We start from the raw sequence: 20,301 nt of genomic DNA, 5'->3' as shown, positions 1-20,301 counted from the left end.
CACACGAAACAGCTCAGCCCCAGAGGGAGGAATGTGCCAAGACATTCTTCAGGGTTGGTAACCCGAGACGCTATTTTGTTCTTCGTGGCTAAGAAATCACTTTTCTGACTGAAGGACCCTTTGACTTACTTCTTTTAAATTCAGGGGAATGGGCGGGCATCTCCCTGATTCAGGTAAGGAAAAAGCCAAGACAAATGCATGCGCGCGCGCGCGCACGCACACACACACACACACACACACACACACACACACACACTCTTAAGGAGCAGAATTTTTTATGTGATCTTCTGCTTCACAGCATTAATCAGTTGCAGAGATGTAACTACCCTGGCAGAATTGATTTCCCCCATCCCACCACCCCAAAGAAGAAGTCTGGCTCGTTTATGCTTTAATTTTTTTCCTCTTCCTCGTTATAGTCCCCTCTCCCCTTTCGGCCATGGAGTCAAGAGGGGTAAGGTGAGGCCAAGGAGTCCGAAATCACATTTGAGACCTGGCAGGGTCCTGTGACCATCTAATAAACTGTCTTCTCTCACCAATGGAGCACTTTACCTCAAAGAGGTCAAGTGCTTTACCTGAGGCCACACAGGCACGACTACAAGACAAAATTCCTTAATGGGGTGTACAGGAGGGAAATTCCAGAGAGCCACAAGTGGATGTCCTCTGCTCATCTCTTTCTCAAAATTTCCAGTTGGCCCACCACAACAGTGACCTTGGGGTTACACTAGGTACACTTCAGCACCCCAAACTCAGTCCCCACCCCCACCAGCCCAGTGTGGGTGGAATGACCAGGAGGTAGGAAATGCATTAAAACCAATGACTTGCAAGGTGAAGTGAGCAGCTTAGTTAAATGCCAGTATGTTTTTAATTCCTCTCCACTGCTTGCCAATCTGCCTAAAAACAAAGGCTGGGGACACCTGTTGCTTGGGTATGGGCAGGCTACAGTAGAGAGCTACAGTATAATGGCACTGGATTGTTTTTTTTTTCTGTTCCACTGTATTTTTGAGGATCTCTTCTATTTATGACAATAGATGTTACTGGTTTCCCATTTGTGACAGTTGAAAATTTTCAAATTTTCAAATTCAGTTGATTTAAAGTCAAATATTAAATAAGCAACAGTACAGGTCGATATAGTATAAAATCATGATGGTGGTTCACATGATACTAAAATTTGAAAAATAATGCTGTAGCCAAGTCAGTTTTACACTTGCCCTCTTCCAAGAGTAAACAATTGAGAAGCTTTCTCTAGCTGTATTATCCTCTCAGAGCCTCAGTGAAGTCCCTAAACTCACGACTAGGGTGAGGGAGCACTGCTGGGTGCAGGGCTGTCTCAGTCCTCCAACATCCCACTGCTGACAGCACACTGGCCTCAGTAAGCTTCAGGAACCAAAACTGGGGAGGAAACAGAAGACTGAACCTGTGTATGTTCTAGATGAGAACAAGGGGCTGCCTAGTGCACCAACACTGTAACAGCGTCCCTGGGGACAGATGACCCTGAGGGGCAATGAAGAGGAAGGAAAGTGAGTCCGGACAAATAAGGTTAGAACGTCAGAGCTGGTAAGGAAAATGGTGTATTATGGCAAGTGGTGGAAAGATCAACAGATTCAAGCAAATCACACCTCTGAGCCTCAACTTTTCTCTTACCTTTGAAAATAAGAGCTGGGCCCTGATCATCTATGCCCCTTTCAATTTTTAGAGTTCAACTATTACTCCTTCCCTTCCAAGAAAACCATTAATCTTACAAACTGGGAACCTGAGGCTTAGAGTTAAAGCAGCTTGCCCAAGGGATGTTTTCTCTAGCATTAAAAAATTAAAAAAATTTCTTTTCCAAGGGTACCTGGCTGGTCCAGTAGGTAAAGCATGTGACTCTTGATCTTGAGGTCATGAGTTCAAGCCTCACACTGGGCATAGGGCTTATTTAAAAAAAAAAAAAAAAAAAATTATCTTCCATATTACATTGAGACATCCCACATGGTACTGAGAATAGAGTAAGCACCCAGTAAACGTTAAATGAATTAACTTAAAGTGCTCACAGAAACTACTGGGAATCTCTGCTCTAATTTTCTTTCTGCTCCTTTTTTTTAAACCCTTGCTACACACCCCGTCTTGGACTTTCCGGGACCTCCATCCCAACCCCATAAGACGAAGGGTCCAAAAAATTCATCTCTATTGCTCTGCAGGCACCTAACACCCAAAGGTCACACCGGCCAGGTGAAAATTCCACATTCCTAAGACACTAAGACCACAGACCAAGACAGCGAAGGACAACAAAGCAATCTCAGAGGGTGGTTCTCGCCTCCTCTCAGGACATACATGCGGAGGGTGTGTGTATGTGTGTGTGGAAAGAAATGCCAAGCAATCAAAACCGGGTGAAAGTCTGGAAGCTAAGAGCCATGCCATACCAGTCATCTCAGACTCCACCTGCCTCAGCAAAATAATAAATAAATAAATAAATAAATAAATAAATAAATAAATATCCTGTGCTACAGCCGCCTTAGTGCCCACCAAGGTCAGGACGCACTGGTGCAGAGCTGAGGAACTCCGGACCCCGGAGGAAGAAAGGGAGAACGAGGCGATGGGCAGGGCTTTGAGGGAGGCCTCTCACCTCCATCTACATCCTAACAGCTTCCAAGTTGCTGTGAGATTCCTGGAGAACCAGTCTCCCAGATCAGCCCTCCCCCGCTCCTTCCTTTCCTTCCCACTCCGGCCTCCAGCACCCCTGGCTGCTCCTATGCTCTTCTCAAGAGCCTCCCAGGCACCTGTCAAAAACCACACTCTAGGCTGCCTTCCCCTCCGCGTACAGTCCTTCCTCCAGCAGTTTCCCACTGAATCCTGGGTCCCTACCACCCCCACCAAACTAGCTTCCCCATCACCCCCCTCATGCTGGGGAAAGCCTCCTTGGGAAGCCCCAGAATCACAAGGCAAAGTTGCCCGCCCCCCAGCCCCCGCCCGACCTCTTCCTAAAAGGGGCGGGGGGCGGGGCTAGAGCTTAAGGTCAAAACTCTGGGCAGGTGCCGGCTGGGGCCTAAGTCCTCCATCGGGGAGTCGGTGGGGGCTATGGTCAACCCACTGGCCGTCCCCTCCTCCCAGCAGCCCACCCGAGCAGGAGCAGCGCTCCAGACCGCGGGGGGTGGGGGTGGGGATGGGGGCGGCAAACTGAAGAAAGCGCAAGAGGCTCGCAGAGTTCCCTTGCTCCCCCTGCCCAGTCCAGGCTGGTAGCCCCAGGCCAGCCCGGGAGGTGTGGGGGCTGCCCGGGGTCCTACCTGTCTCGCGGGTCGATCCAGCTGGTGGTGCGGCTCGTGTGGTCTATGTAGTAGACCTTGCCGTCGAAGTCGCGCGCCTCCTCCCAGCCCTCCGGCAGGGGCAGCTCCGGCCGGGGCATCTTCCCGAGCGCGGCCCGCGCTCCCCCATGCAGCTCCCGGCCGCCGCGGGGGCACCCGGCTCAGCGGCTCCGGCCGGCCGTACCCGGCCCGGGCGGCCGCCGAGGCACCATGATGGGGGGGTGGGGAGGTGGCGCCCGCGGACTGGGGGCCCTAGTGGGGGCTGGCCGGGGTGGCGCCGCGGTCCATGCGGCCCTGCGGCTCCCGCCCGGCGCCGCCCGCTGCTCCCGCCGCCGGCCTCTCACGCTGCCATGTGCGCCCGCAGCGGCGCGGTGCGGCCCGGGTACGCGCCCGGCCGGCGGGGCAGAGCGAGCCAAGCGCAGCTGCCGCCTGCTCTCCTCCGCCGCGCGGCGCGCTGCGCCCTCCACGCCGCTGCCGCCTCCTCCTCTTCCTCCCCCAGGCCGGGCACAGTCGCCCCTCTCCACTGAGCCGTTCTGCGCTCGCTCGCTTTGCGACTTCTGCCTCCGCCAGGTGCGGCTCGGGCGGTGCAGGTAACCGCGCTGCCCCGGAAACGGGAGGCGGAGCGCTGGGCGCCTGGGTTCCCGGGTCCCCTCCCCGCGCCCAGCGCTGTGAGGGCGGGTCCTAGGCCCCGAGACGCGCCCCCTCGTGGGACTGTCCGAACCGGTGGCCGCCCTTGCAAGGGGAAAGGCAGACAGCCCGTACCTGGGTCCGAGACAAGGACTGGGGCCCCAGGTGGTGGAGCAGGACCCGCTATGCCTCTGCTTTTCAACGCTCCCGGCTCACTCCACCCCGTGTCCAGGCTCTTGGTACAGGTGGCCCCAAATCTTACAACTCCCCACTTCTCTGTTATGTAGATCAGGAGTCAGGAAATAAGTGGTTAAATGGAAACATTCTTGCGAATCAGGGAACATAAGTTTTCCAGGATCTCTGGTCCCTTCCCCCAACACACACACCATCTGTCTCCCTCTCATTCCATTCTTCTCCCCGTGTTGTTTCACCATCCCCCCACCCCTGTATTTGCTAATGTAACTAGCTCTCCTCAGGGTCCCTAAGATTAGGAGTACATACTATGAATCCCCTCCCCGGGGAGGACTTCCAAAGAGTGTCAGGGGGAAACACTGTGTAAAGTAATATAATGATGGTGTTGTTAGCTAAATTGAGTACTTAGCCCTTCCCAAACTGTGGGCTAGCAGCTTCACATGGGGCTCTGTTCTGTGATACTTTGAGGTAGGTATGTTATGGATTTGGGGGAAAATACAAGACAGCAAAACAAAGTTCCATTTTGAAAAAAATTAGAAGAAATTTTAAAATCGTAATATTTCTTGAGAAATTAAAAGTATGTAATTAAATATAAAAAGGTGACATGATTAGGTTAAGGATCAACTGGCTTGTCTGTGTTTCCTGAATGTATGTTTTACCATTTTTGCCCTGGATATTTGGCAGGAAGCTGGCCTGGAGGACTGAAGCCCGTTGCAGTGTATCCTCTTGTCTGAGCCCCACAGTCTCCCAGAGGAGCCAGCATCCTGTGCTGTATGGGCCAGAGTGTGCTGAGCAAGGGAAGGAATCCCATGCTTTTGGCCTCATTTTCTCTTGATAGGTAAGACCCACCATGGCAGTTCCTTACCTCCCATGCAAAGTCAGTTACTTCCCTGAGGCTAGACCTAGAGCTCAGTATTTGGCCCTTCCTACCCTCCTTCATTCCATAGATGCCATGCACAGAAGTCCAGAATCATGGGTCTCAGACTGGCCCACAACACCCCTAAGTAGGAGTTCTTCATCCTTTTAAGGGGAATTCCCACAGCCCTCTTCACTTCCTCTACTGGGCCAAACTTTCACAATATAAAAACCTATTATTACTGACTAGAGCAATAGCTCAAAAGTGAAGCCAAAATGGCGCTAGGTGCTTCACACACACAATCTCATTTAGTCCTCACAACAACCCTTTGGAGTAGGGAATACTTATACCCATTGTTATTGATGAGAAAACCGAGGCTCTAAAATGCTATATTATTGTCCAGGGAAACAGAACTAATAAGTAGACTCAGGTCTGTTTGTCTTTGTCACTCAACCATTAACCTATACTTTCTTTCTTCTTTTAATTACTCTGAAACTCTTGGACCTACCCATGGTCTGGATCTGGAATATTATGGATACTGATGAATGCTTATCTCTGTTGATACTTGCTTCATAAAGATTTCGCTAAGAAGCAAATTCTCTTCAGTCTGTTTGGGTCCCAAACCTGTCCTATTTTCTGCCTGTGTGACCTTGAATAACTTGCTTAACTAAAGTCTCAAGTCTTAGGTCTGAAAAATATACAGATTCATAGGGCTTTTTAATAATTATTATTTAAAAAAGTTTAAAATGTTTATTTATTTTTGAGAGAGAGAGAGAGCGAGAGAAAGAGCGCACAATTGGGGGAAGGGCAGAGGGAGACACAGAATTTGAAGCAGGCTCTAGTCTCTGAGCTGTCAGCACAGAGCCCAGCACAGGGCTTGAACTCACAAACCATGAGATCATGACCAGAGCCTAAGTTGGATGCTTAACTGACTGAGTCACCCAGGAGCCCCCATGGGGCTTGTTTTAACGGCTAAAGGAGATGAGACATGCAGAGGGCTTGGCACCCACTGTAAGCCATCCTCTCAGGGGCCTCATTGTGGTACATTTGGAGCTCCATGCCTGGCAGCAAGCAATGTCCCTGTGAAATATGAATCAATGAAGCATTTTCTGTTCCAAACACGAACCCATGTCCTTTCCATCCCTGCAAATTTTACGTGGTTGCTTGTGACAATCATCCCAACTGCTGATTTCAGTTTTGTCTTCTCTTGCAACCCAGCCTTCTCACCTATTGGTGTCAGTTGTGAAGGGAAACACAGTGTAGACTACCAAATCCTGCTTTCTTTTTAGTGCAGGTGCCCAAGCCCTAGATTTTCCAAATGCCTTGTTTCTTTGGATCTTTAGACGTGAGCAGAGGAGCAGGAAAGAGAGACCAAAACTGGAATTGACTCCTTAAAGCCTTGGTCTGCTTTTCTGTCCCTCCTACTTCCATTCTTCCCCCCAACACACACAAAAGAATCCTAGGTTATCTCCCAGAAGCTGCAAGCAGGGTGAGGTAATAAAACAGATGACTGCCTGCCCCATGTGATGGCGGGTGAATCATCCCCAGGCATTCTGCAAGGCTGAAGACAAACGTGAAAGGGATTAAAGGTAAAACCAGCCCAGCCACGTGATAGGGCAAACTGGACATTATTCTACAGGTGACTAAACTGCAGGAATGTGAACTGAAGACAAGAAGCCCAGCCTCTCCCGGCCTTCCTCCTGGGGCTGTGTCTGGCTGCCCGTGAGCTGAGTCGGAGGCATGGCCAGTACCGGAGCTGAGCAGAAGTGACTATAGGACAAGACTTTCTTCGTGTACTTTCACATCCAGGTGGCCCATAGGAGACACCTGAGCCCGGGACAGGTTCTCTTGTTTTTTAAAAAGACGCCCACTTAAAACCTTGCCCCCTCTGCATGAGCAAAGAAGAAAGGCCAGTTTGCACATATGTGTTTCAGAGAATGTTTGAGTGGCAGGGTAACATATTTCATGAAGATGGTAAGGAGGAGAAATTAAGTTTAAAAAAAAAAAAGGAACAGAAATGTCAGCAGTAGTTTCTTGTTAGCTTCTAAATTCTTCAGGGAAATGAAGGCTGTGAAGACCTCTGCTGAGATTTTTCTTCCTATTCCATGTTTGTAACTCCCTGCCTCATGCTGTCCTTCCCACACACACTTCCTTTTGTATGATTGAGCCCAGAATGTCCCTTTTCTATAGCCATGCATTATTTGAGGTTCATAACTGGGCTCATGGACTGTTCTTTTCAATGATGGGAAACATGTCCTAAGCCGGAGAAAATTGGGCTTGAAGAAACCTTGGCAATAGGAGAACCGAGGTAGAAGAGATGGCTTTTTAATTTATTTCTGGGTCCTCAGTGCTTAATACAGTGCTTGAAAATAAATCAAAATAAGTCTAGCACAGCCTACTCATTTTACAAGTAGAAGGGGTGTCTGAATAATGACTCATTGCCCTTGTTTTTACCAGTTCCATTTTACAGATGTGTAAACTGAGATTCTAAGACATAAGGTGACTTTCTTGCAGTGATGTAGCATATAATAGAGTCAAGATTCCAACTCAGCTCCTTCTAGTAAGTAGGTTTTGGCTTCTGAATTCATAACTGTGTGGGCTCTAGAGTGTCAGTGAAAGAGGAACTTCAGGACACAGTCTGGTTGGAAGGGGGTAGAGGAGTATCCAGGAGATTATCTTGAACTCCTGCTTTCATTTGAATTGTTTATCTACTTGGAGTGGCTGGACATGGGAGCCGGCATACTGAGGTCATAGCTGAGTTTACAATGAGAGGGCAGGATTGAGGCAGGGGTTCTGAGTTCTAAGCAGAAGATAGACCAACCTGATTCTTTACCTCTACCAGTGCTTTCAACAAGACCCTCCTGGGGGGTTAGGTATCAGGGGTTTGAAGCCCAAGCTGTCGCCATTGGAAGGAGGAGCACTTTTCTCCCCATGCTGCCTGCCTCTCTCCCCCCTTTTTATCCCTTTCTTGTTCATTTACTAACTGAACTGGATTTCTTCTGGACAGGAGGCTACCCTGGGGCTGGTAGGAGAGGTTTTGACTTTCCCATCCAAGAGTCTTCTGGGTACTGGGGGCTAGGAGCTGTTGAGTCTTTTCCTGGAGGATGAGGAAATGAATTCTGCACTGGAGGAGGAGGTGGAAATCTCAGTTTCAAGGGTGGGGGTGTGGAGAGCAGAGAGAGAGTGTGAGCAGAGGGAGGGAGTTCCTGCAGAGCAGTGCTTTCCTCTGCCCCCACCCCAGCAGCAGCAGAGGAGCCCTGGTGGGAAATAGGGGTGGGGGTGCAAGTGCAGTAACCAGCAAGCTGGCGGAAAGAAGCCTCTCTCGGGTATTTATAGAGCTTGCATCGCCATGGTACCCAGGCGCTGAAATTAAACTCCAGCCCAACTGCTTAGAGACGGGCGGGAAGAAAGGCTCTTTACCTGTCCATTGCTCACAGTTTGACGTCTCATTCTCAGAATTTTAGATGAGCAATCTGAGGGAATTTTGTAAGATACTGGCAAGAAGAGTGTAGGGCTGGGGCTTAAACCCAGATAAGTTGCCTCAACAGGGGGGCTGGCGGAGTAGTGGAAAATACATAGGCAGGGGAGAAGAAATCCGTGCGCGAAACTTGGCTCTGCATCTTGGCTATTGTTTGGGGCTTTGAGCATATGAGACTGCATCTCCTTGAGCCTCAGTTTCCTTGTTTGTAAAATGAGAGCAACAGTACCCACTTTCCTGTCAACATGTGACAACTACATGAGCTGATGTAAATGAAGCGCACTCTCAGCCCCTGAAACACAGTGGTTCTTTTAAAGGTGGGTCCCTTTCTTTCTCAGCTCCTTAGTCATTTATTCAACCAGACTCTTGTCTGTCAGCTGTGTACCAGACCATGGGTGAAGCACTCAGGACACAGGGTGGTTTCTGGACTCATGGAGCTTAAGTTTGGCAAGGGGGATATACAATGTACAAATCAACAACTGAAGAAGTAATTGCACATTGTGGTCAATAACAAGACAGAAACAATGGTGCTATGATAAAATTTCATAGGGTGGGGATTGGTAGAAAATCTACTTTACATAGAGCCAAAGGAGAAAGCCCTTCTGAAGGGTAACATTTCTCCAGAAAGCTGAGGTGGTCAGCAATGTCAAGAGGCAAGGCATGTACATTCCAGCCTATTGGAGCAGCAGAGAGAAAGACCCTGAAGATTTGGTGTGTTCAATGCCCCCAAAGAGCACTGTTTCCATTCCACTGAAAACCACAGGAGGTTGTTTCCATGAGGGAAACAAGGTAGGAGGTGGTCACCCTAAAATGTTGCAAGGTTCCCCAAACACATGGCTTCCTGCTCTGTCATTGACACACTGATTCAGACTGAACAGAGTTCTTTCTCCTCAGCCCTGGTTACTCATCTGGGTACTTAGCCTCCAAAGGTCTGAAACAGCTCAGTGAAAGGTTGGATCCTTTGTTTATTCCATATTTAATTTTCAAAAGTTTAATTGTGTGTCTCAGTATGGATTTCTCTGGGTTCATCTTGTTTGGGGTTCACTAAGCTTCTTGAAGCCGTAGTTTGATGATTCCTGTCAAAGTTGGGAATTTTTCAGCCACTATTTCTGATTCCTTTTACAGTTCCACCCTTTCTCCTCTCTTTGTGGGACTCCCATCTTTTATTATAGTTCCACAGATCCCTGGGGATCTGTGCTTCTCCCCCCCCCCCCCCCCCCCCGCCCAGTCTATTTTCTCTCTGTTGTTCAGATTAGGTCATGTCTGTCCGTTGTTCTCTTTTCCAGATCACTGATTCTTTCCTCTGTCTCTTACCTTCTGCTCTTGAACCCAGGCACTGAGCTTTTCATGTCTGAGTTGTTAAATTTTTCAGTTCAAACTTTTCCATTTGTTCTCCTTTATGTCATTTATTCCTCTGCTAAGGCTTTCTTTTCTTTTTTTTTTTTTTCATTTTGTGTTAACTGTGTTTATCATTACTTATTGAAGCGTTTTTACCATGACTGCTTTAAATTTTTTGTCAGAAATTCTAACATCTCTATCATTTTAGTGTTGGCATCTATTGATTGTCTTTTTTCAAAATTCAGTTTGAAATCTCCCTGATCCTTGGTATGCTGAGTGAGGTTTTTTTTTAATTTTTCTTTTTCTTCTTTCTTTTTCTTTTTGTCTGAAACCTGGACATTTTAAAAAAAAATTTTTTTTAACGTTTATTTATTTTTGAGACAGAGAGAGACAGAGCATGAACAGGGGAGGGGCAGAGAGAGAGGGAGACACAGAATCAGAAGCAGGCTCCAGGCTCTGAGCCATCAGCCCAGAGCCCGACGCGGGGCTCGAACTCACGGACCGTGAGATCGTGACCTGAGCTGAAGTTGGACGCTTAACCGACTGAGCCACCCAGGCGCCCCTGAAACCTGGACATTTTTATATTATGTTCTGAGACTCCGGATCTTATTAAACTGGTTGTTAGCTGGCTTTCTCTGATACTGTTCCAGCAGAGGTGGGGGATGGTTGAAGGGGGTGGGGAGATATGGCACCCAGTTACTGCCAGGTGGAGGTGGAAGTCCAAATTCCCACTTGGTCTTGTTGACACCTGGGAGGTACCCTTTGGCCTTCTCTGACACAATCCCAGGAGTGTTGGGGCTCCTTATTAAAGCCTCTTAAAGAGGGAAGCTTAGGGTTCCTACTTGGCCTTTGCTGGTGTGACTGAAAATTGGGCCACAGTTTTTTCCATGGTATTTAGCTAGAGTAAGATGGTTATTGTCTAAATGATTTCTATGTGCTAGTCTGCCCCTTTTCTGGCCCTCTGGCTGACTTTTGTCAAACATTTTTTGTATGGACCTATTGACATTTCTGGGTTTTCTGTTTCTCCAGCACAACAGTCAGGGACATGTGAAGCAAAAAGAAAATCCAGGGAACCCGTGTCATTTCTCAGGTCCTGAGGTCCCTAGCCACCTGCCTCCTTTTCTGCACTTGAAGAGTTGTCCTACATTTGTTTTCTGTATAATGTCCAAAGGTCTTGGTTGTACTTAGTGGAAGGAGTAGGGAAAAGTATACCTATTCCTTCTTTCTAGAAGCAGAAGTTTATTGCTTACTTTGAGCCAACAAAACTCAGTGTGTCTAAGTTGGAATTCACCCCTTTTCCTGCAGTTAGTTGCTTCCCTGTTCCTCCTCCCCACTCTACATCCCTATTTCCATTCATGTTTCCTACAGTTATCTAAGTAGGAAACTGAGAATTCTGCCTTTGTGGCCTCCCGTACTCTCTTCCTTCGTTTTGACCTAAGCCCTAGCTCAGGCCCTTTTGTCTGATTCTTGTCATTTGTTTTTTATTTATTTTTAAGAGAGAGAGAGAGAGAGAGAGAGAGAGAGAGAGCAAGCACGTGTGAGCAAGCTGGGGGAGGGGCAGAAGGAGAGGGAGGGAAAGAATCTTAAGCAGTCTCCACGCCCAGCTTGACATGGGGCTCAGTCTCACATCTGTGAGATCATGACCTGAGCTGAAATCAACAGTTGGACGCTTAACTGAGCCATGCAGGTGCCCCTGATTTTTTTTCTTTTTTAATGTTTATTTATTTTTGAGAGAAAGAGAAAGTGTGAGTGCAAGCATGGGAAAGGCATAGAGACAGAGGAACAGAGGATCTGAAGTGGGCTGTATGCTGATAGCAGAGAGCCTGATGGAGGACGTGAACTCACGAACCGTGAGATCATGACCTGAGCCAAAATTGGATGTTTAGCCGACTGAGCCACCCAGGTGCCCCATGACTGTTGTCATTTGAACGGTGTCTTAACTGATCTCATGACTTGTAGTCTCCCCAATCTCTACCCCTCCAGAATACCTCCTAATCTTTTTGAAGTGACTGTCGACAGGTGCATTCTTCAGAGTTAAACTGGAATATAGACTGAAAATGAATACATGTGGAAAATGTTGGCTTTGATAGAGATTTCTTTACTGAAGGACTTCTCAGAGCATTCGGTGTACCTACATCCACAGTGAATTTTTCCAAGAAAGCCATACAGAATGCAGAATTGCCCGAACTTTTTGACTACCATATCCTATTTCTTCCTGAGGCATCTCTGGAATACGGTGATATAAAACAGAGGTTGGCAAATGTTTTCTGTAAAGTACCAGATAATAAATATTTTCAGCTTGGGAGGCCATATGGTCTCTGTTGTAACTACTCACCTCTTCTGTTGTAGCTGAAAGCGGCCATACACAGTATGTAAACAAGTGGCTGTGTGCCAGTGAAACTTCATTTACGAAACAGACCTCTGGCCTGCAGGTTTTGGTTTACCTTCCCCTGTTCTAAAACATTACTTTAATTACAGAGACTTGGGTGTCACCCTAGACCTCTCCCTTTCCTCTACTTCCTGTGTACATCCCACCTGCCAGGGCCTTGAACCCTATCTCCAAAGTATATACATCTGTTGTGGTCTCCATTTCCACTTGTGCTACTTTAGATGCAGGCCGCCATCACCAGCACCTTATGCAGCTCCCAGCTGGCCTTCCTCTTTCGCTTATCCCATCATTCTGTAGAGTGTGACAGAACGTTTGGTGTTAAGCTCTTAATAGCTCTTCACTGGTCTTAGGATACAGTCCCAGCAACTCCGTGCATGTTGTAGGGTCCAGTGTGGACTGATCCTGGTGTGCTCTCCCAGTCTTGATTCTGTGCCTCCTGTGTGACTGAGTTTGTGTATGTGCCTTATACATGCTCTCTCTCCTCGCTCTGGACATGCACCCAGGCTCTTTTTCCTGTTTAGGCTACTCCTGCTTTGTCTTCAGCTGGTGAATTCTCCTTCAGCTTGCAGCTTAGATGTGCCTTCTTTCTTCACTGTCCACGGTTGGGTTATGTGTCCTGCCATCTACTTTATTCTTTAGCGATCTGGCCTTATCATTAAAAAAATTTTTTTTAAAGTTTATTTATTTATTTTGAGAGAGAGCGCACCTGCATGCAAGCATGGGAGGGGCAGAGAGAGAGAGAGGGAGAGAGAGAGAATCCCAAGCAGGCTCCACACTGCCACAGATGCGGGGCTCAAACTCAGGAACTGTGAGATCGTGACCTGAGCTGAAATCAAGAGTTGGTCACTTAACCGACTGAGCCACCCAGGTGCCCCTCTAGCCTCATCATTTTATTTCTTTATTTCTGTTTTTTTTTTTTTTTTTTTCCTTTCTCCCAACTGGACCGTAAACCCTGTGAGGATAGGGTTGTTTACTTTATTTTTCCCACATGCCCAGTGCCTAAAGGCAGGCCTGGCACAGAGTGACATGGGCATGTGTCAGAGGACATACCTGATCAGGGCCTAAGATTCCCTGCCACCACCTTTTAACCATTTTTCCTCCTTGTCGGGAGCAGATGGCATTAATCTGCTGGAAGAATTATGAGTCCATATGCCCCTCTAAGAAATAATTTGCCCATCTGTGGTGAGGAATAAGCATGCAGCATCCAAGGGTCCTTATGGAAAGATTTTTCTTCCTCGTTTGAGTCGGAAGGTTCTTTCTCAAAAGTCTTTATTTGAGAGCTCTCTAACTTTCTTTACAGAGTTCTATATCTGTCAAAACATGAAGAAGAAGCCAAATGCAATGATCCACAAGTGTATCCTGGAGTACCTTTTTAAACAAAAAGCTACAAAGAGCATCCTTGGGACAGCTGGGTAAACGCGAAGAGGGACTGTGTGTTAGACAATATGATGTCAGTGTTAAGGGTCTCACAAGTGGTCATGGTACTTACTGTAGTTATGTAGGAGGATAACCCTAGTTCTTAGATAAAGGCAGAGGCATTTAGGGCGAAGTGTCATGATGTCTACAACTTATATTCAAACAATTTGGCGACTAGTTGAGCATTTCAGAGGGAGGGAAGGAGAGAGAAGACACATATGGACAAACATGTTAATTGGCGAATAATATCAAAGGTACTGTGTATTTTATTCAGCTCTCATCTTAGCACAGCATCTGGCATGGGATACACCTCTGAAAATGTTGGCTGAACTGTGACAGCAACAACTAGATGGCCTAAAAGTGTGCACCGAGTTAAGATGATCTATTGTCTTCCTATTTATGAACTTCAGATATTGGGCTGTGAGCAGCTTTGTAACCACAAACCAGCCAACAGTCATCTCTCTCCTGGTAAACCAAACGGTCTGAGCTCCAAATATGTTTCAAATTGCTTAACATTTTTACAGTAAGCCTTTATAAAGGAAACCAAACAAAGATAGGGAAGACACTTGCCCAGTTATAGTCCAAGTTAGGGAAAAGAAATCTGGGTTTGGATGTGACTGTGATGTTACAGTCTCTGATCCAAAATAAGGATGGAGACACGCTCTGGCCCGTCTTCTTGGACAGCTCTCTGGATGTCCCTTTACGAGCTCAGCTGCAGGTGGCATGCAGCCTCCGATGTCCACCCCATGCTCCAGTTCAATGACTGAAATTGCCTGGAAGGCTGAAGACTTGCACCTGCATGGAATCAGCAGGGATCCGTGGGCAGGTGGAACCCCTTCCCTGGCCTCAGTCACTTGGTGTCTTACGTTGCTATTTCATGGTGATCATACATAAGGTCCAGCCCAGAAGAGGAAGCCCCTACATTTGGCAGCCCTTAAGTCAATGTGACAGGCCTTCAAAGACTGGCTTGCCCTCCGACATGGCCATGGGCCAGAGGATGGGATGAGAGCAGGCATCAGTTAAGCCGCCTAGGTGTCTCATCTCTGTCACCAGGGACTTCTGGGGTGGGGGTGGGGACAACAATGAGGGATAATAATGACAATTGTGGCCACTGACTGAGCACTTACCTGTTCCAGGCACTGAGCTGGCACTTCCCACATTTCTAGCCTCAAAATTTAAGTAACCCAGGATTCAGCCCTGGGCCTGCCTGACATAAGATGCAGGCTATAGGGTAGCCGATGTAATGTAAGCAACTCCCCACCCTGGGGATGTAGAAGAGTCCAGTGGCACATGGGGTCTTGGTAAAGTTCTAGATTAATCTAAATGGTGGTATAACTCGTTAGGAGGGCACAGAGAGTAAGAAACTCCTCCCTTCCACAGGTTTTCTTGTTTAGCTCCAGCACCTCCGAAAAGAAACTAATTTCCAATCAGCAAGTTAATAAGTAACACAGTTGCCCCTACGAGGGTCAAGGGTCACGAGCGTGCTATCAGTGAGTGCCTAGATTGGGCAGGGGGATTCCTGAGGGAGGTGGGAGGCAAATTCTGTCTCCACTGGAACCACCGACATGGACACAGCCCACGGCCTGGAGTTTGTTCGGCAGAGCCCTTCTGTCCGCAGGGAGGCCAGGAACTCCCTTCTTCCAGGTGGTGGGGAAGCTCTCCATCTGTACCTCGTCTGATGAAGCGCGAGCTGGGGCTCGCATCACAAATGGAGCTTCTGAGCCAGAAAGCTGGCAAACCGTAAGTCCAGAGAGCCTCTGAGGAATGAATGAACGCGTGTGTTTTGTGAACTTCAAGGGGTCATGCACAAATAAGTGACAGGTGCCTGAGTCTAGGCTTTGGCGGTGACCGGGAGCTGCTCCTGAGCCTGATTCTTCAGCTTCGCCTCTTGTACTGAAGCTGAGTTGGGCTGACTTCTTCCCATCTGCACTCAAGAACCAGGGCCTGGGATGTGGGCTGTGTGTTTGGGACAGCGTGTGTTGTGTGCCTGGAGGTAGGGAGCGTGTATCTGCACTCTCAGATGTCTGTGGAGCCGACAGACCAGGTGGCTATTGCCACAGAGGTCCACTGTGTTGCTGAAGCCAACACACGGGTGACGTTCTTTTGTCTCTTTCCCCTTGCTGTGCCCCTCAACAGAGATGCTGGCCTGAGAAACAGCAACACACACACACACTTCATGATACTTCTCTCTCTGCTCCCCGCACCCTCTTCCTAGATTGCTTAAAAGCACCCCCTGCAAAACACGCTGTGTTGCACCTCTCCGGAGAGGTAGAGGTGGGTAGAGGGTGTCTTGGGTTGAGTTCCCCTGGGAAAGACTCTGGGCTAGAGGTTTGCGTGCAGGCTGTTTCTTAAAGAGTGCACCAGGACCACCTGGGAAGGAGTTGAGGGCCCAGGATTGGGCAGCATGGAGGTCAGGCTGTGATGGCACACCAAGGGTGATCTCAGCCAATCCTCTTTCCAGCTCTGGCGCTGGGATAGCCCTTCACCAAGGCACGCAGCCTGCCTTTGTACCCCTGTATTGACCAGACCAGTGCTAGATGACTCCCACCCTTCTACCAGACCTACCAGACAGCTCCCTTCCGAGAGGGGGGCTTTGAAGTGTCTGCAGGCAGCATTCTTGGGGCTGGTGGGGAGGGGGGGGAAAGGGGTGGGAGGGAGGAATAAATGCCTGAGTCCCCAACAAAGGGATCTGTGCCCACTGCAGGGGGTGGTATGCACTGTGGCCCAAACAGTGTCTTTGTGAGCTGGTTAAACCCACCCTTAAAATTTGGAAGAATGTAGAAAATGTTCTCTGGCTGCTTCTGCCACAGTTATTATTAATTTTATAATGGTGCCAGGCCAGAGTTCCTGACCCTTGAGTTTCAAAGTGCCCACATCATTGAAGTCAACAGAGAAAGCTTTTTTAAAATTGTGGTTGACACCATGTTAGATTAGTTTCAGGTGCACAATAGAGAAAGCTTTTAACCCATGGATATCCTCTGTCTTTTCTTCTCCCCATGCCTCTTTGACGTTTTTATTCTCTTTTGTGTCCTACCACCCCAACCCCACGCCAGTCTCCTGGAAATTTACTGATTTCCATGATGTAGATATCCCCACCATGGCTCATTTCAAGCCACCAGGGTGATGTCACTGAACACAAGGCTGGGAGGAGACCCATGTATCAGCCTGGTGAGTGGTTCCTGAGTATAAGGAGTCCATGCTGTGTGGAGCCTCAAGGAGAAGCTGGGTTTGAGACCATGAGGCAGTGGGGTGAGGCCTGTGTGTCATTGGTAGATGAGGGCTTGTCTGCCTTTCCTCTGTTCTTAGGGCATCATCCATGCTCCATTTCAGGGGCTGTGTGACCGCCAGCAGAGGGGCAAGATGGGAAGGAGGAAATAAAACATGACCCTGTCATCTCGGGTCCTAGCACCTCCCCCCCAAGTGCCAGGGGAAGGTCCTCTCATTTGGACTGCTCTGACAGTCATCAGTGTAACATTCATGAGGCTGCCCCTTGCTGCAGACAGAGCCCACAGCTGTTCTGTCTCAGGAATGCTCTATGCCTCTGGCTTCTCAGGGAGGTCTGGGGGGTGGAGGGAGGATCTGGGAGGGGTGGGGCAGAGCAATCAATTCTCTCCTCCTCTCTGGGCTCATGGCTCGGCTCATGAACTCAGCTACTGAGAACTCCCGGATGGTGAGCCGAGGAGAATCAGGGCAGAGCTTTATTAGTCTAGTTCTAGAACCCCTGGCTTGGGGGCTGTTCCTTGGATGAACATAGGCAAGCCCTGGTAAATGTCTCCTTAGGGAGAATTAGCCTCCCTAACCAGAGGGCAGAGGCTTCTTTCCAAAGGCTGTGGTCTGGGGAGAAATGAGGGAGGGAAGGGGTCAGGGGAAAATGAGCTAGAGCAGTGATTCTCAATGGAGGGTGGTCCCCCCCCCTCCAGCCCTCATAAGGCATTTGGCAATGTCTGGAGACATTTTGGGTTGTCACAGCAGGGACACTCGGGACACACAGACAGGGAACCACCACTGGCATCTAGTGGGTAGAAGCCAAGGATGCCACTAAACACCCCACACTGCACCAAGCCAGCCCCCATGATAGAGCACCCCTGGCTCCAAATGTTGCTGATGCCCAGATTGAGGAAACTCGCACTAGAGCAGAGGCTGGTCCGATGGGCAGAATAACCTCTCCTTACATGGTTGACACTGAGGGGTAGTCTTGCTCCCCATATATTCAAGAGGAAAGGAGGGAGTGAGGGACATCTAGTTCCCTATACACAGTTCAACCCAGGGAGAGGTTCTCTAGGCTGGTGTTGATAAGAGGTTTCCTGTCTTCCCAAGGGAAGGAAAAAGACCCATGGTAGGTGGGCAAGAAACTTGGCAGGAAGCTGTGAGGGGCTGGATGCCTTTTTGGCTATTAAGATGCAGTCTATATCTTCCCAGGGCACTAGTGATACACACGCCCTTTTCCTTTCTTCCAAATCCCCATCACCCACTGTGTAGTTCTCTCCCCAGCACTTCCACGTTGTGTTGCTATTGTTTATGTTCCTCACTAGTTCCTGGGTAGCTGTGTTTTATTCATCCTTGTATCCCTAGCACCTGGCTTTTCAAATGAACACCTAAGCTATGTTGGGCACTATTTATTGATAGAATGGACAAAATGAGTGATGTCAGTAGATATCCTATCAGCAGTTAACGTTTTTTGTCCAGGAAGTTATCTTCCTTGGGGGAGCCATCCCTTCCCTCTTCTTTATGGTCCTGATGGGATTTGGGCCCATCCAAGTTCTCTGGGAGTTTGAGGGAGAATCTCTCTGCCTTTTCCATGGGTACCATGGGGACGTAGGTGAGAGGGTGCTAGTAATCATCTTTCCCACATGTGGAGAAAGCCCACCTGGGAATAAAGCCACATCTCAAGGGAAGCAGAACTGGAAGGGGAGCAAAGACATCATTTGAGTGTCTGGATCCAGCCATGTCTGAAGCCATCATGTTTTTGAACTTCCCAGTTTTTGCTTTGAGTTAGTTGGGGTTCTGTCACGTATCATCTCTAGTCTCCTGATTACTCTAGTGATGCCACCTGGGGGCAGAGCCAAGCACTGTTCATTGTCTCCATCTCCTGTAGCTCATGTGCTTGCCTTAAAGGCAGCTGGACAGATTGCTTCTGGCCCGGGGCCCTGCCTTGGAATAAAATCTACATGAGGTTGTGAGATCGAACCCTGTGTCAGGCTCCTTGCTGACAGCGTGGAGTCTGCTTCGGATTCTCTCTCCCCTCTTCTCTCTGCCTCTTCCTGCCTGTGCTCTTTCTATCTCAAAATAAACTTAAAAAAAAAAAAACTTAAAAAGGTGGAGGGAAAGTAAAGAAGCATGTTAGAATGAAATCTGCATGTATTTGGCTGAGCTAACACTAAGATAAGGGCTGTGGAGGGGGTGGCCCAGGAGAGGACATGATGGTAATAGACTGGGAACAGAACTACCAGCCCCCTGGGAGGGGCCTGTTTTGTTGTGTACCTTCTGGTTAGTTACTTTAGCTCTCTAAGCTCCTCCTGGCCTCTCAGGTGGTGGTAAAATTCAAGTACAATCCATCTGGGCAAAAGGGTTTATGGATGCATACGCGTAAGGAGATCACTTTCACTGCCCCTGGAGTTGGTTTAGAGGGAGAAGGCAGCCAGGGTGGGGAGTCATTGGAAGGGTGTAGAGAAGGGAGAGGGGGAGAGAATGAGGGGAGTGCTTTGTACAGGTGGCCACACCCATGGAGCACTAAAGACAGGTGGGGACAGGCAAGAGGAGGTTCTGTTCTGTTCTGCCCAGGCCTGGGGACCCTGGAGCCCTGGGAAGGCTTGTGGAGCTGGTTTGGGTGCCAGGTGGTCACCTCCTACTTACTGAGAACCCAGATAAGGACCCAAGCAATGCATTCCTAGTTCCTCTCTGGCAGGATGGCCACTGGGAAGGTTGTCCCTGAGGGGTCACAGGCCTCCCACTGTTAGGGCCTGCTAGCAGAGAAAGGCCCTTTTGCTTTATGTAGCTTGTGTGGTAGGAAGATGGAGGGGGCAGTGGAACCTTGACTTCTTCACAAATCAAGACTTCAAGACTGGGACTGTGTGTGCAGCTAGTTTCAAGGCGGGAGCCCCACCTTCAGTCCTCACTGACTAAGAATAATAGTAATTTGTGGTCAGTCAGTAGCCATCCCTATGTGCTAGGCACTAGATTGGGTGTTTACTACAACAATCCTGTGAGATAGTATTCTACCAATTTTACAGGGGAGGAAACTGAGTCTTCAGAGGTTAAGAGCCAAGGCTTAGCTAGAAAGTGGAACAGTTGGGATTTAAAGCAGCGTTTGTTTTTTGTTTTTGACTCCAAAGACCATAATTCAAAAAAGGCCTGATGTTTTTCCTGAATAGTAGCTTACTATTTAATATGCACTTGTTAAGTGACTGGCACTGCCCAGCACTTTACATGTAAACCCGTCTGGAGCCGACAGACGCAGCTCTAGAAGGTTTTGTGGGAAAGGCCGCCATCTAGTGGCCAAACTGCAAGCCCAGCATTTTCCAGGAAGAAGTGATCGCTGGGGAAGGTGGGGCTTTGGGAAACAGGAGAAGTCAGTGCTGGTGCAGCCTTGCTTTTGGAGGGCTGCTGCACAGTCATAGTGCCAGCTCTGGGCGTCAGAGGAGGCTCAGGCTGCCCAGCTCCCTCAGGATGGAAGGTGGGACTTGGGTGTGGCAAACCAGAATTGTCCTGGAAAGTCCCAACTTGGGCC

General features: G+C 48.7%; 1 protein-coding gene across 1 annotated transcript in view; it reads right to left on the bottom strand.

Moving 5' to 3' along the window:
* WWC1 (WW and C2 domain containing 1) overlaps positions 1–3,379 on the bottom strand; it is a 154,452-nt gene extending 151,073 nt beyond the window's left edge. The window contains exon 1 of the mRNA XM_060634975.3: positions 3,261–3,379. Within this exon, the coding sequence (XP_060490958.2) occupies positions 3,261–3,379 (119 nt within the window). The remainder of the gene's footprint in view (positions 1–3,260) is intronic.
* Between the last annotated feature and the right edge of the window lie 16,922 nt (positions 3,380–20,301).

This window comes from Panthera onca, chromosome A1 (assembly GCF_046562875.1).
Source record: "Panthera onca isolate mPanOnc1 chromosome A1, mPanOnc1 haplotype 2, whole genome shotgun sequence".
NCBI lineage: Eukaryota > Metazoa > Chordata > Mammalia > Carnivora > Felidae > Panthera > Panthera onca.
Note: the sequence above shows the minus strand (reverse complement) of the source record. Positions and strands in the feature narration are given on the sequence as shown.